The 14,516-nt window shown below is 40.8% G+C and overlaps 1 protein-coding gene across 1 annotated transcript; it reads right to left on the reverse strand.

Annotated features, from left to right (window-relative positions):
• Positions 1–331: 331 nt before the first annotated feature.
• Positions 332–13,656, reverse strand: nherf2 (NHERF family PDZ scaffold protein 2). Its single transcript, XM_007570222.2, has 6 exons — positions 12,753–13,656; positions 10,143–10,460; positions 3,762–3,947; positions 1,864–2,017; positions 1,564–1,784; positions 332–1,476 (listed from the first exon to the last, which is right to left on the reverse strand). Exons 1-6 carry the CDS (start codon positions 12,957–12,959, stop codon positions 1,309–1,311), a joined length of 1,254 nt encoding a protein of 417 aa, XP_007570284.1. The 5' UTR covers positions 12,960–13,656; the 3' UTR covers positions 332–1,308.
• Between the last annotated feature and the right edge of the window lie 860 nt (positions 13,657–14,516).

Consider the following 14,516-nt stretch of genomic DNA (forward strand, 5'->3'; position numbering starts at 1 on the left):
GAAATGTTAAGTTTAGGTTTTACATTAATGTGACATTTGGATATGGCTCTATAGTTTAAATTCAACATGTGTACAAACATTTAATATTTGAAAATAACTATTTGGACATTTAAGTCACGTTAAATATTTTGATTTGCCAAAATTATACGAGATGTCGATATTTCATATTTTAAAACAGCTTCCATCTCCAGTGTGACGAACATTTGCCATGTGTGAGGAAGGAAAATGAGCTGAAGTGCAAAAGTGTCGGCTAAATGTTTTACATCAAAACTGAACACTTGCTGCTTGATATTTAGGGAACTGCAGCCTTAAATAATCACTGCAATGCACACAGATTCTAAACGTTTATTCACACTGTTAAATGTTTAAGCCAAAGGAAGGTGGAGAAATGTTTTGAAAATAAAATGAAATGTGTAACAAAAAGCACTAATGTAACAGTATTACTATCCAAAACATGCTAACTAAATGTGATCAGTCGTTATTTATTTGCTAAACTAGACTAATCATTGGCTCTGGGTGCACATTTAAAGTTACACAGCATCTATTAAGAAAAAATGTCGAAATATGTTGGTAAGGAGAACCTACGATTTATGTCAAAGTTTCATCTAAACTGGCGCCGGACAATTTCTGCTATTAATACAACCATTATACGACAAACGTTGCATAATGTTGGGTGCTTACTTCCTGTTTTTGTTATGAAAGTCCTTCACATATCTTTACAACAGACATGCACAGCAACAGAAAAAATAAAATCAGCTGCTGACCGATTACGGAGGAAAACGCCAAGCTTGAAAAATTCTCGACACAGATCAGGTCCTATAGGAAAGCTTCCGTGGTGCAGATGCAACTTGTTTGAATATTCCTTTAGAAAAGTTTCTTCTGTTTGATGTCCTTGCAGTACAACTGTTGACATCCCAAGATCTGCTCCTTATCCTGCAAGACTTTCGTGCACTAAAGCAGTCTTTGCATCTACTCTTTGTTGAACAAGAAATATGCTTGTTTGAGTTTTAAAGCTTATAAGCAGATGAGTGATGAGTTGTAGTTTTTTTTCTTCCCATACCAGCTTTAACTGGGCATCTCAAAGAGTCTCACTGAACAGTCAAATGTTTTTTGTTTTTTTTCTGTGCATGCACGGAAATGTGTTTAACTTTCGAGTTAACTGTACACATTGAGTATAATATTTGATATTACGGACTGAGTTCACACTAAACAGTAACTACCTTTTATTTATATTTCTGTCCACGCGTGTAGAAGCTGGAAGAGTTTGTTTTTGGTATAAATAGTGCAGATCCATCGAGACTTCTCCGTTCAAAAGTTGCTGAAGAGCTCCTGCTTCCTGCTCCAGTCCATAGGGGGCGCTCTCTTCTTGTTGCGGGTGGCGAGGACCTTCTGTCTCGCCTCAGCAGCAGTGGGGCTCAGGCGCAGGCCGTTCTCCGTGAAGGGGTCCGAGATGCGCCTGTCGTCATCTTCGGGAACCTGGAGTCCGTGCAGACAGACGGGTCATGATTCGCTCCGAACCGAGAGAGCCGCGCTGTCTCGTCTCTCGCTTCGCTCTTCACTCACCTGGAAGCTCATGTCCGAGCTGCTGATCTCCGACTGGGTGGTGGAGCTCCTGGAGGAGTGAGACGCCGAGCTGCCGTTGGCTCGGGATTTCGGAGACCCGTTTGCGATGTCGGAGTCCGTCAGAGTGACGCTTATGACGGGCGCGTCTGATGCGGGGAGCTCGGTGGTCGGGGACGGGGTCGGCGGGGTGCTCTCTGCACGTCTTTCATCCACGTAGACCTCTGTGGAAGTGGAGGCAAGCACAGTTCAGCATCGTCTCAGTGGAGTTGCGTGTTAGAGAGCTGGAGGGTTTTGGTTGACCTTTAGTGTGGGCGGTGGTTGGGGTAATTCCCAGTCTGCGGAAGAGCTCATCCGTTTCCTGGTCGACCACCAGAAGGCTGACTTCATCCCCTCTGGATCTGATTAGCGCCACCACCTCCGAGTGCCGCAGACCCTTCGTGTTTACTCCATTTACCTGAGATACAGAAGAAAAAAAAGAGTCAAGTTTATTCCTATAGCACAATTCAGCAACAAGGTGGTTCAAAGTGCTTTAATAAAAACATGAAACAAGCAATAAATATTACATTTGTTCAAATGCCATAAAATCTTCAAACACTTACACATCAAACATGTTGGTCAATCTTCTAGTTCCAACTAATCAAAGACAACTCTAAACGGGTGGGCTTTAGACTTAATTTAAAGGGACTTAGCATATATATGCAGTTTTCTAGGAGTTTGTTCGAGATTTGTGGTGCGTAGAAGCTGAATGCGGCTTCTCCATGTTTGGTTCTAGTTCTGGGCATGCAGAGCAGAACCAGAACCAGAAGACCTGAGAGGTTGATACAACGATGGCAGATTATTTTGGTGCCAAGTCATTCAGTGATTTATAAACTAACTACAAAGTATTTTAAAGTCTATTGTGAGGGACCAGACAAAAAACGAGGACAAAAAAAAAAAAGTGTTCAAAGTAGAAAAAGTTTCCATTTAATTTTTCCAAATTAACTGAGGCCAACCAAACTCTAACTGAACACAAACAAAACTGACCTGTAAACAAAGAAAAAAAAAAAGGCTGCTTAAGTAGGGGAGAAGTAACCTAAACCTACCACATGAGGGAGGCACGACATAACAAAAGAACAAACAAGTACAAAATTAACTAAAGCATCCTATAAAACAAATAAAGTAAAACTAACTTTAACTTAGCACAAATAATAAGTGAATATTTAAGTGACAAAATTAACTAATTAAGATCAACTTGAAACAACAAAGTCTGCCCCCCTTCAGTCTTTCAGAAAAACAAATGGTTTGTTCCAGTTTTCCTCCTCCAGCTGGTTTGTATCAGCTGGAGGATTGATTTTATTTTTTTAGGCAGACCTGTGAAGACGCTGTTCTAGTTAATCGATGCGACTAAAGACAAACGCATTTCGGTCTTGGGGGAACGTTAGTTCTTTAATCCTGGAAATGTTCTTCAGGTGTAAGAAGGCTGACTTTGTCATTGTCTTTATGAATTGTCTCTGAAGCTTCAGGCCTGAGTCGGTGCAGTCAGATAAGGTTCTGTCGGAAAGAGGAAGGCATCACCAGTGGTGAAACGCGAGAGGCGCGGTGCAGCGCTGCGCTGATGGTGTCTGTGATTTGAGAGGAAGCTGCTTTGCATGAAGTCCTTTCCTGCGTCAGCAGCACTCTCCATTTCTGCGTCATTAACCGAGCACTTGATGCAGACGAGAATGAAAACAAAGTCTCAACTGTGTAACGCCATGAATCTGCAAAGCTGCTCCATACAAACTGGCATACGGGACTCTTCAAACCTATTAGCTGCAGTTTTTTCCAGGATTTTCGGCATGGTGGCTGGTTTGGTTGGGGTTGGGTTCATGCAAGAATCTCCACTGAGCACAACATCCACATTATCTTAACAGCGTGTGTTTCCCATTTCTTGAAGAGTGGCCAAAAGGAACTCTTCAAGAAATGGGGACATTATATTTAGCTCCGATTTTCAGTGTAAGAGAATAGAAATTCAGTTAAGGCCTTTCACCCATCGTTGCCAGACGTATCAATCAGGTTGGAGAGCTCTGTGGATATCTATCCAACAAAGGGAAATGTTTAAAAGAAATGCCACAAAACTAAACATCATACAACCCTTGGTTATTTATAAGGCTAAAAAAAACATTATTTTTCCTCCAATAAAGCACTTTTAAACGCTCCTTTTGACCATCTTTGAGCTGTACCTCCACTATCCTGTCTCCAGTTCGGAGGCCAGCTCTGTCTGCAGGCGAGTTGGGGTCGACAGAGCGGACGAACTGGCCGCCTTTCTTCTTGTCACTCTGCAGGTTGAAGCAGTAGCCGTTCTCCTCCTTCACCAGGCGGCACAGACGAGGGAGGAGCTCCACCGTCGGCTCAGGGGACGGCTCCACCTGCAGCGGACACAACATCTTTGATGCTTAATGTCAGCAAATCACTTTGGTCTGAACTTTTACGCATCTTTTTCTATCCACAGTAAAACATGAAGCTACAACTTATTTATAGGAATCTTGGATTATTTGTTGTTTGTTTTTATTTTTTTTAAAAAACAACAACATCTGGACTGGTTTAAATGTTTAAATTTAAAACCTGTTTCCCTTCAGTTTTCATTACAGTCTGATAGATGTGTTGGATCATGTCGTTGAAAGGCAAAAGTTAAAGTCATTGTGAGTCAAAGTGAAAAATTTGTTATTATTGCGATTGAATAACTTATTTTTTTATTAATTTTATCTCATTTTGATTTAATATTGTTGATGTTCTGGTTTACAGTTCCACACAAAAGTATTGACACCCGAAGAACTTCTCCACATTTTGTCACGATAACCACAAACTTTATTTTATAGGGTTTTAGTTGACAGACCAACACAATATAGTGGATAATTGTCCATTTTATTTATTTATTTTGTAAAAAATGCCTGCCATATGTTTAGAAAATACCTTGTTTTGTTTATCATATTATATCAGAGTCTCTCCATGACCATTCCTTGAATCTAGGCTCAACTTCTGCTTTGAAAATAGTGGATAATTGCTACTGAAATGTTATATGATTTTCAGGTAAAAATATTGAACAGATAAAGAATATAAAGTAAAGTTGGAGTACATCCCTGTCAGCTTTATTGGAATCAAAACGATTTATATTTTTTAACCTGTTCTTCATTATAAAAAAGCTCAAATTAAGTCAGGTTGAGTGGAGATCATCTCTCAATATACATCTTCAGATCTTGCTCAGGATTCTCAATTGGATTTATGCTCAGACTTTGACTGGACCACTCGAACAAGCGAATATGCTCTGATCTCTACCACTCCACTGTGGTTCTGCCTGCTTGTTTGTGTCTTCTGAAGGTTTTCTTCCAGAGTTTTCCTGCATTTAGCTACGTCTACATTCCCATCTACTCTTGAGTAGCATGTTGGTGCCGTTGCAATGTGTCGCAGTGGGTGTGATGTCTTCAGATGTGCAGCGTTAGTTATTCTGCTGTAAATGGCGTTTTGCTTGTAGGCCAAATTTTTCAAAGAAATTTAAAGCAAGGATGGTTCCTTGCATCAGTTCAGGAGGACAGATTATAAATACCTGTTAGTCTCTTCAGATAATTGATTTGCAAAACTAAAGTAATAGATTGCGGTTTGTGACGATAAAGTGATGAAACGTGAAAACCTTTCGAGTAGCTTTGCATGACACCGTGCGCTATTGTGGGTCGTTTGCTGCCAGGATGACCTGGTGGTCACAAAGCTGACCGAAGTCGACTAAGTGGATCTGTCTGAGCCATTCCAGCTGATCCCGAGCCTTGTGTCCAGCAACAAGAGCTGTCACTCTGCGTGACACCGACTTGGACACCGACATCCGCAACGAGCCTCATGCTGTGTGTGTGTGTGTGTGTGTGTGTGTGTGTGTGTGTGTGTGTGTGTGTGTGTGTGTGAGCCCTACATGCTGCAGGGCTCACACACAGGCAGTGGCGCTTAGCGACCGTCTGGTGATGCAGCTGAGGATCTGCCTTCACGGTGAGCTGACCTGAAGGCTGGCGGCCCTATTTCCACCCTCAACAGCAGCAGAAAGAATGAAGGGAGTCTTTGTTGTGTGTGCATCTGTAAATACTATCAGTGAAGCGCACTGACCTGTTTCGCACTTGTGTTGTAGAGCTGCAGTTACGATACAAAGGCTGGAGGTGACCAAACACTGACATGAATGCTTGCTTTCAGTGACCTGTTCGTTGCGCTGACCTGTGAAGTCGTTTCATCTTAACAATAAACTCGAGCCGCACGCATTGCTCAGCCGTAATGAGCCAATACTTTTTTTTGTTTTAAAAGAAAGAGAGAAAAAAAGGATTTTTAATACATTATGTTGTCATAATAATCCCTTCAGTTATTGCTAATCATGGCACAAAGTCATTTATAACTGCGTTTGCAGAGCCCTCTTAAAGCATACACACATTACATCCACAAATAACAACATAAGTTTATCTTTAGCTTAAAAAAAAAAAAAATCAGCTGCAGCTGATCCAGAATGATGCTGCTCAGATTCTCACTAAAACCAGGAACACGGAGCGCATCACGGCAAAGTCCTTCCACTGGCCTCCTGTAGCTCAGAGGAGAGTCCATAAAATACTGTTAGTTTATAAATCACTGAACGGCTTAGCAACGAAATACATTAAAGATCTCCTGATGTTGCATCAACCTTCCAGACCCCTCAGGTCTTCTGGTTTAAATTTATCCTGCATCCCCAGAACCAGAACCAAACATGGAGAAGCAGCATTCAGCTTCTATGCTGCACAAATCTAGAATAAACTTCCAGAAAACTGCACAGCTGCCAAAACACTGAGTTCCTTTAACCAAGGTTTGAAACACACCTGTTTAGAGCTGTCTTTGATTAGCAGTGCAGATAAGGAGCATTGATTACTATATTTGTGATGCAATTGCTTCATGATTCTGATGACGGTATTTGACAAAAAAAAAAATCATACTTTACCGCTTGTTTCATAATTGGCTCCTGTGCACTTTGCCTTGTTGCTGAAATGTGCTACACAAATAAACTCCGCTTAGCTTGATTTTATACTAGAATGAATAAGGTACAGACCCCTTTGCTCTGACACACCAAAAATAAACAAAAGTCCGTCTGCATGTAATATAATCTCAGGAAACATTCTCAGGTTTGAACATCTCACAGATCATTGTTCAATCCATCATTTAAAACTAAGACAGAACAAACTCATATGTTTTATCGAGTGGAAAATGTAAAAAAACCAAAAGCATACATAGATTGAATAAAAAAGTTTGAAAAATGTTGTATTTCTTTTTCCATTACTTATATTTGTAATGGAGTTACTGAACCGAGCCACATGGAAAACTTCTCAAAGTGAGCTTTTACTAAAATGTATACATAAAATAAACAACTCAGTTCTACATAATCTGTGACCAAAACGACCAAGAGATATCAAATGTAAAGTTGCAACACAAACAATTACTAAAAACGTCGAGGGACACGCACACGTAGTTATGCAAGAGGCAGTAGATGACCTGACTGAGTGAGATTCATGAGAATGCATGTGTGTGTGTGTGTGTGTGTGTATGTGTGTGTGTGTGTGTGTGTGCGTGTGTGTGTGAGAGAGTCAGCAGTCTGAGGTTTCGTTCATCTGCTGCCATCATAACATCACGCAGCCGTATTTACATGTTCAGAGAGGTGACTGTCAGTCGCAGGGCAGTGAAAGTGTGTGTCCTTTGTGAACTGGTGGCGTTCGTCTGGGATCCATTTGCCATTTTGGGTGACAAAATGAGACTCCATCAGCGCCTTCTTTTCAGATTACTGACTAAATACGAAGCACTTAACCCTTGTATGTAGAAATGGGGTCCAACCCATTTCTACATACAAATGATACAATGATACATTTCTTCTACAAATGATACAAGTTAAACTTGTATCATTTGCCACAGTCCTCTACGTTTGCCTCAGTCCTGCATGCACAAGGGTTAAGGCAGGTGTTGATGGTTACATAACTGGTTCTGGTTGATCCCATGATGTTTTACCTCATTTTCCAAGCAATCGTTTAACCAAAACGGAGACGGACAGTTGTGATGCAGGGTGAGCGAACAGCCTTTATTTACACTGCTTTCAGCTAAACACATGGCCAGTTTGACGTGAGCCGCTAGCCTCGCATATCTGGGCCCGGTTTGTTTGGAGTCAAAACAACGAGCCCGGTCCGTGAGAGTCAGTTCCCAGTCGTTCTGGCTTTCAGACGTCACGCTGAGGTCTGCAGGGCACTTGTGGAAATGCGTGTACCACACGCTGAATTTTAGGAATCTGAATGTGATCGTTTGCCGATTTTTTTCAAAGCAAGTGGCGCTAATTCAGCGGTTTCCAGCGACTGCGGCTCGTCTTATTGCGCGTGTGGTCAGCAGTTCTGCAGCCACAAGTCAGATGTCTTGGGATCATGTTTAATAGATCGACGTGGGTTTGCTGAATTTGATCGCTATCTCCTATTTTTTCCCCAGACCACACCCAAATGTTGCTCTAGTCTAGACTCACCTGGACTCAAACTGTTTAAATACATTGTAACAGTTGTGAAAGCAGAAAACTGACAACAAGAATTTTCTGCAAAAGTGATGAAATAACTCTGGGGGAAAAAAAAAAGAGATCACTTAAAAATGATCAGTTTCTCTGATTTTACTCTTTGTACATAAATGTTTGAGTAAAATGAACATTGTCCTTTTATTCTATGAACTATTGACATGTCTGAAATTCCAAGGAAAACTTTAGTATTCATTTAAAGAAAATGAGAAATGGTCAAAATAATGGAAACGATGCAGCGATTTCAGACCTAAAATAATGCAGAGAAAACAAGTTCATAATAATTTAGAAACAACACTAATGTTGTAACTCAAGAGTTCAGAAATCAGTATTTGGTGGGAGGTTTTCAATGCACAGTGAGCTCTTCCTTTTTTCCAGAGATGTATTTTAAACTCCTAAATATCATGGTTTTATTTTTCTTGCAAGTAAAAGTCTGAAAAGTGTGCGTGCATTTGTATCTGCTCATCTCTATTCTGATATCACTAAATAAAACAACCAAATCCTCTAAGAAGCCAGCTAATTTATTAATTTCATCCAATTGCATAAAACATTATTTGTTCCCACGAGGCAATTTAAGGGCACTGTGCAGCAGAACAAACATTGACACGTTAAAAACACACACACATATATATGTATATGTATATACATATATATATATATATATATAAAGACAAAGGGTCGTCATGTAAAAAAGTCACTCTTTACATTAACATTAAGTTCACCTCTGTGTAATTTAATCTCAGTACAAATTCAGCTCACATGTAAAAGTCTCATTAGGAGAGGACAAAATTAGGAGGAGGTATTTTTTGTTGCTTAGGAAAAGCTGAGAAAACCACAATGCAACAAAGTTTTTTTTTTTCCTCTAAGCAATCCCAATATTCCTTTGTAGATCACATATACAGCTATGGAAAAGTTTAAATAATGATTAGATTAAACAGAACCCAATGAAATCTCAGAGATCAAAGTCCAAGATATCATCTGAGTTGTGGAGGAGCTGCACAGATTCACGGCTCATGTGGGAGAATCTTTTGCACTCTGAGAGTCTCATCTGTATGGTGAAGTGTAGAGAATAAAAGCTTTTTTTTTTTTTAAAAAAAAAACTTAAGTTCTAGAAACTGCAGGTTGCCTTTTCTCAAAGGCCATGTAAATGAACTTGTAGAAAAAGAAGAAACAGACCGAAACAGAACATTCTAACTTAGATGCAAAGTGTGATGTGTGCTGGAAAAAAAAAATACTGCATGATATGGAGTGGCGGCAGATTCTGCTGAGGAAATGTTTGTTTGTTTTTATTAACGTGGGAAAGAGGAGAGCAGGAGAATAACTTTTTTTGAATTAAGAAAATAAACATTTTATTGCCTAAAATGCAACACCACTGCATTCCTTTAATAAATTTAAACCAAGTGAAGCTAAAGCTAAAGCACCTGAGAAGTTTGGCCTAAAACATATTTACAGATAAAAGTGATTTTATCTTAAATGCAAAAAATATTTCACAGTTCTGGGCTGAATTACAGCTCTGAATAAGTTTTTTTTCTTCAATAAAAGGGATTTTTTTGAGTCTGAATACTCTAGTCAACGATTAATTGATTAATTGACAATTATTTCAATAATCAATTAATCACAATTAATCATAAGCCCTAGCTGAGACCAGCATGGAGCTTACCAACAAATGCAAACTCACAGCCAAACCTACAGTGGAATGTTTTAGTTCAAAGTATATTCCTGTGTTAGAATGGTCCAGTCAAAGTACAGAGTTCACAGCCTGTGACTGACTCATGTTGAGCTGTTTTACCAAACAGGAGAAAACCAAATGTGATGCTTGTGGTTTTAAATCATGGAGCTGTCCTCTCCGTCTTCACAACTGTACTTTGTGTTGGTTTGTCGCATGAAATCACAATAAAATACATTTAAAATTGAGGTTGTAACAGGACATAATGTGACAGGATGTTCATTTGTTTCAACATTTTTTTTTTTTACATTTATTTTATTTCGCCTCCATCTTTCAAGGATCCACGTTCTCGATGCCAGTGCTTACCTCGGTGTCCGGCGCTGAACTCGACGTCGTCGAGGCTCTCGTTTCTTTGTTTTCAGAGGACACCTGAGTGGGTGAGTCCCCAGCAGGAACATGGAAGAAGTATCTGAAGTTGGATTTGAGAAACAGCGGGGAGCCCTCTCTCGGTACGGGTGACGCTGAGGGCGTGGGGACGGGAGACGGGCGTGGGGAGAGGTTTCCCATTTCAACGGCCTGGTCCTCTGTGCAGGCCAGGCCCTGTCTGCGCAGGTAGTCGTCCGTTTCTCTGTCTACCACCAGCAGCCTGGTGCGGTGGGGCGTCTCGCAGATGCGGTTCACCACCTGCAGAGAGGAGAAACAGAGACGCAACATAAAGATTGACTGGATTGACACAGAAACGTTGTCACACCCGTCACGGTCATGGAGGAGACTGACAGTCGTCAAGCAGACAGTTTGCAAAGTTATTTTGGTGTTTGGAGGAGATTCACAATGTGAAGTGTATGAATGAAGCTTAAGGAGTCACAACACAGAGACTTATCAAGGACTGCAGCTGCCACGGCCACTCCTGAACCAGAGGCAGCTTCAGACGCATCCTGACTCGACCCGAAACTGGTCCAGAGTCGTCTTCTTAAACAAAAGTAAATGTTCTATTTAATTTGGAAACCAAGGTCCCAGAGTCTGGAGGAAGAGTGGAGACTGAGGCCCAGAATCCGCTTTGCTTGAAGTCCAGAGTGAAGCTTCCACAGTCAGTGATGCCTGTGGAAATGTCTTCTTACTGGTTCTGGTCCACTGGTGTTTTCTGAGGTCCTCTGTCCATCTACCAGGACATTATTTAGAGCACTTCATGCTTCATTCAGATGATGAGCTTTAGGGAGATGTCGAATTTATTTTCCAGCAGGATTTGGCAGCTGCCCACACTACCAAAAACAGGAAGACTGGACAAGCGAGATCCAGAAATGCAGCTGAGCCGAAGGTCAGAAATGAACCTTGGCCTGATCCCCTCCATGCTGCATTGATGCAGTAACACACGAAAGCACAACAGCAGAGCCAACCCAGATTTTTAAAATATTTTCCTAAAGGTCTCAGGAACCATTCGGGTGCTTTGTGTTTTTTAACTTTGCTCAACGGAGGTTTTGCCATGGATTCTCTTTTCCATATCTTTTTCCTAATGTTGAATCATGACAATGGACCTTAACAAGGGTAACTGAAGCCTGGGTTCTTCTGGGACCTCCTGGGTTGATGTGCTTATTGATGTGCTTTTGGAGAAACGATGGTCTGCCGAGCCTCCGGAAAGGCGCTCGACAGAAACATGTTTTCTCCTTTTGTGGTTAGAGGTTTTCACTGTGACTCAAAGGAGCCTCAAAATCAAACAAATGGCTTTATAACTTTTTCCAGATTGATTTATGTCCCGGGTCTGTTTCTCATCTGTTGGTGATTTTGTTTATATCAACGCAAGGTCTGTTTTTTTTATTTTTATTTTATTTTATTTTTTTTTAGATCTTTTAGTCTACTTCATGTTGTCAGGTTCTATTTAAGTCATCACTTGAATCTAATAATCTAAGCCTGGTTGTGGGAAGGGATATTAATCCAAAGTAGATGGTTAATTACCGCTAAAGTAATACGAAGACAAGCATTTTTTTCACCCATATGTGGGTAGAGGACCCAAAAATTGCACTCAGCTTGGAATAGCATTACTTCTACATATTTTTTACTTGAGTAAAAAACAACAACAACCCGACATCCAAGAAATTACTCAAGAGTAAAAATGTATTTGAGTAAAAAGTCTACAAGAACTGAGTACTTGATCAAATCATCAACCACTTACTATTTAAAAATTACCCCATCAGACAGGCCAAATATGTAATGTTATGTGGAAATTTTGGTATTTTAAAGATCAAAATGAAAATAATTCATATAAATAACGTAATTACAAAGTAACAAAATTAGGCAAAAGAACTATCCCCCTCAGATCAATTTCTTTCCATAACTTATGAAACTTTAACAAAAATCCCCCCAGAAATCCAGTACATCATAATTAAAAAGTTACTCAAGTAAATGTAACTAGTTCCCATCACTCCATAGGACCAAAGTTGGTCAGGATAGTTTCTTCATAATAAAATCAGTTTTTTAAAACTGGCTCAATGGTATTTTTTGGGTTATTTTTTTGTCTGAAAATTTATTTGAACATCTAAAACATTTTTTCAAAAGCATAAACTGAGAAAATTTGAATTAGGAGATTTTATTCATAGTAACGCTATACATGAGTTTTACTTTTTGAATTGAATTGTCTTTTTTTCTTCTTCTTCTTTCAGTTTCAGCATTTTGTCAATCTGTTTTGCGTCAAGTGAAATTTTAGGCTGCTGCAGAGTCCGCGCATGTTTCGGACCTGGAGCTGATTTAAAATAATTAATACGGCATTTGGCTCTCTCGGCGCCTGCAGGCACATAACGCTTTTGTGTCACGACAAAGACGAGCTGTGATTTCCATTCCACAGGCTCACACTGACCCATTTAGGGCCGCCCTCGTCTTCGGGCAAGAAAGAAAAAGTTGTCCGACAGGTACACAGCGCATTGTTCCTCTCCTGGCTCATCTTTACGTAACAAAATGTCACGCAGTGTGCAGTTAGTCACTCGCCTGATGATGACTTTCTTTTTCCACATTCTCCCCGTTCACCTCCACCAGTCGGTCCCCCGGCCGGAGCCCGGCCAGGTCAGCAGGGGAGCCAGGCTCCACTGTGCGGATGAACTGTCCGCCTTTCTTCTTCTCTCCGTGCAGGTGGAAGCCATATCCGCGCTGTCCTTTGATCAGAAAGCAAAGCCTGGGTCTCAGCTCGTTCTCCATCCCGGTGTGTGAAGGTGAAAAAGAAAAAAGAAAAAAGAAAAAAACAAAAAAACAACTCAAAGTGCGTCCCAGGAATAAACAGGTAGGTCTACTCCAAGACCTTTGGGAAGTTTCTGGCTCCTAATCCAACGCGCCTCCACTCGCTCTAGAGACAAAAAGCTCATCGTCCTTATTTGGCATCGTACGAATCCCGTAATAATCCACAAAAACCTGAAGAGTGCAAATTAAAAAAAAAAAAAGGCAAACGCCTCCCACCCCGCACACCCCTCAAAAAAACCAATCTGGGGATTAATCCATTTTGAGGGCGCAAACGCGAGCGCGCAAAGTGGTGCGTAAAATAGAGCTAAAGGGGAAACATGGACACGTTAAGTCCCGTCCATCAGTATAATCCAAGAGATCAGAGATTAGAAAGCCGGTCCACGCACGTAACACTTAATTCTCCTCGCCAGCGGGGGCGTGTGTGTCCTCCTGAGCGACCCGGCGAGAGTGGGGAGGCGTCAGGAACACACGCCACTATCCCCCCCGCAGCGCACACCTGGAGACGCAGCCCCGCCGCGCTGCAGGCTGGCAGGACAGCAGCTACTGTAAATATAAAGGCGGGGACACTTATTGTTGCCCCCACGCCCACCTCGGAGCGGACAAACGTCGCCCTGAGCGGTGCGGCTGAAACCCGACAGGCTGTGACCTGAGAAATCAAATCTTCCCCATCAGTCCTCTGGCTCCGTATCTCTGCTGCAGATCACCAGAAGAGCGATTGCGTGAAAGCGGGGTGTGATGCACGTGAAACAAAAAGCTTTTCCGTGCGATTGTCCGTGCGTGTGTGCACGGAGTTCATCATATATCATTGAGAACGTCTCTCCTTCCTTGATTTGACTCAGATGCAGGGAAGATGAGAAGTTTGCATTTTTGCAAATGAGTAAAAAAAAACAAAAAACTTCCCAGACCTATTTTGAGTTTGTTCAACCCTGTTGGGTCATATTCCCACACACGAACAAGAGAGGAGTGTCTTTAAACCTTAAAGTTGTAGAAAATTAAAAGTGATGCTCGATTTTCACTGAAGTTTTCTTTTATAATTGCTTTGAGAAAATAGTGAAAAATGCAGAATTTCTAATCTTGTATTAAAAAACCCAAAGAGAAAAGCTAAAGTTTTGTTTGCTATTGTGTCTCCTGCTGCTTTACATGTTAAAGCTTCAGTGTGTAACTTAAAAAAATAAAATAAAAAAATAATCAGTCATTTCAAGTCTATCACTGTGCAAACACGGACAATTTGTAATTTTGGTGCATAAACCTGCAAAATTACAACCCCCCCTCTCCCCCCAAAAATATTTTGGTGCTTAACATGAACATATAAAGTGCATGGTAATGTATTTTAATATGTTGTGCATGACTATATCTCTGAGTGCATAGTGTCCAAAACAATGAGGAAGATACAAAAAGTTTACGGCGAAATTTCCAGTTAAATTAAAACTGATTTTCAGTTTTTCTATTACAACTTAAAGTATAAAACTTTAAGAACAACAACAAAAAAAAAAGGATTCAAACACGGCGCTACAAAAA

Source organism: Poecilia formosa, unplaced genomic scaffold (assembly GCF_000485575.1).
Source record: "Poecilia formosa unplaced genomic scaffold, Poecilia_formosa-5.1.2 Scaffold256, whole genome shotgun sequence".
In the NCBI taxonomy this organism is placed as follows: domain Eukaryota; kingdom Metazoa; phylum Chordata; class Actinopteri; order Cyprinodontiformes; family Poeciliidae; genus Poecilia; species Poecilia formosa.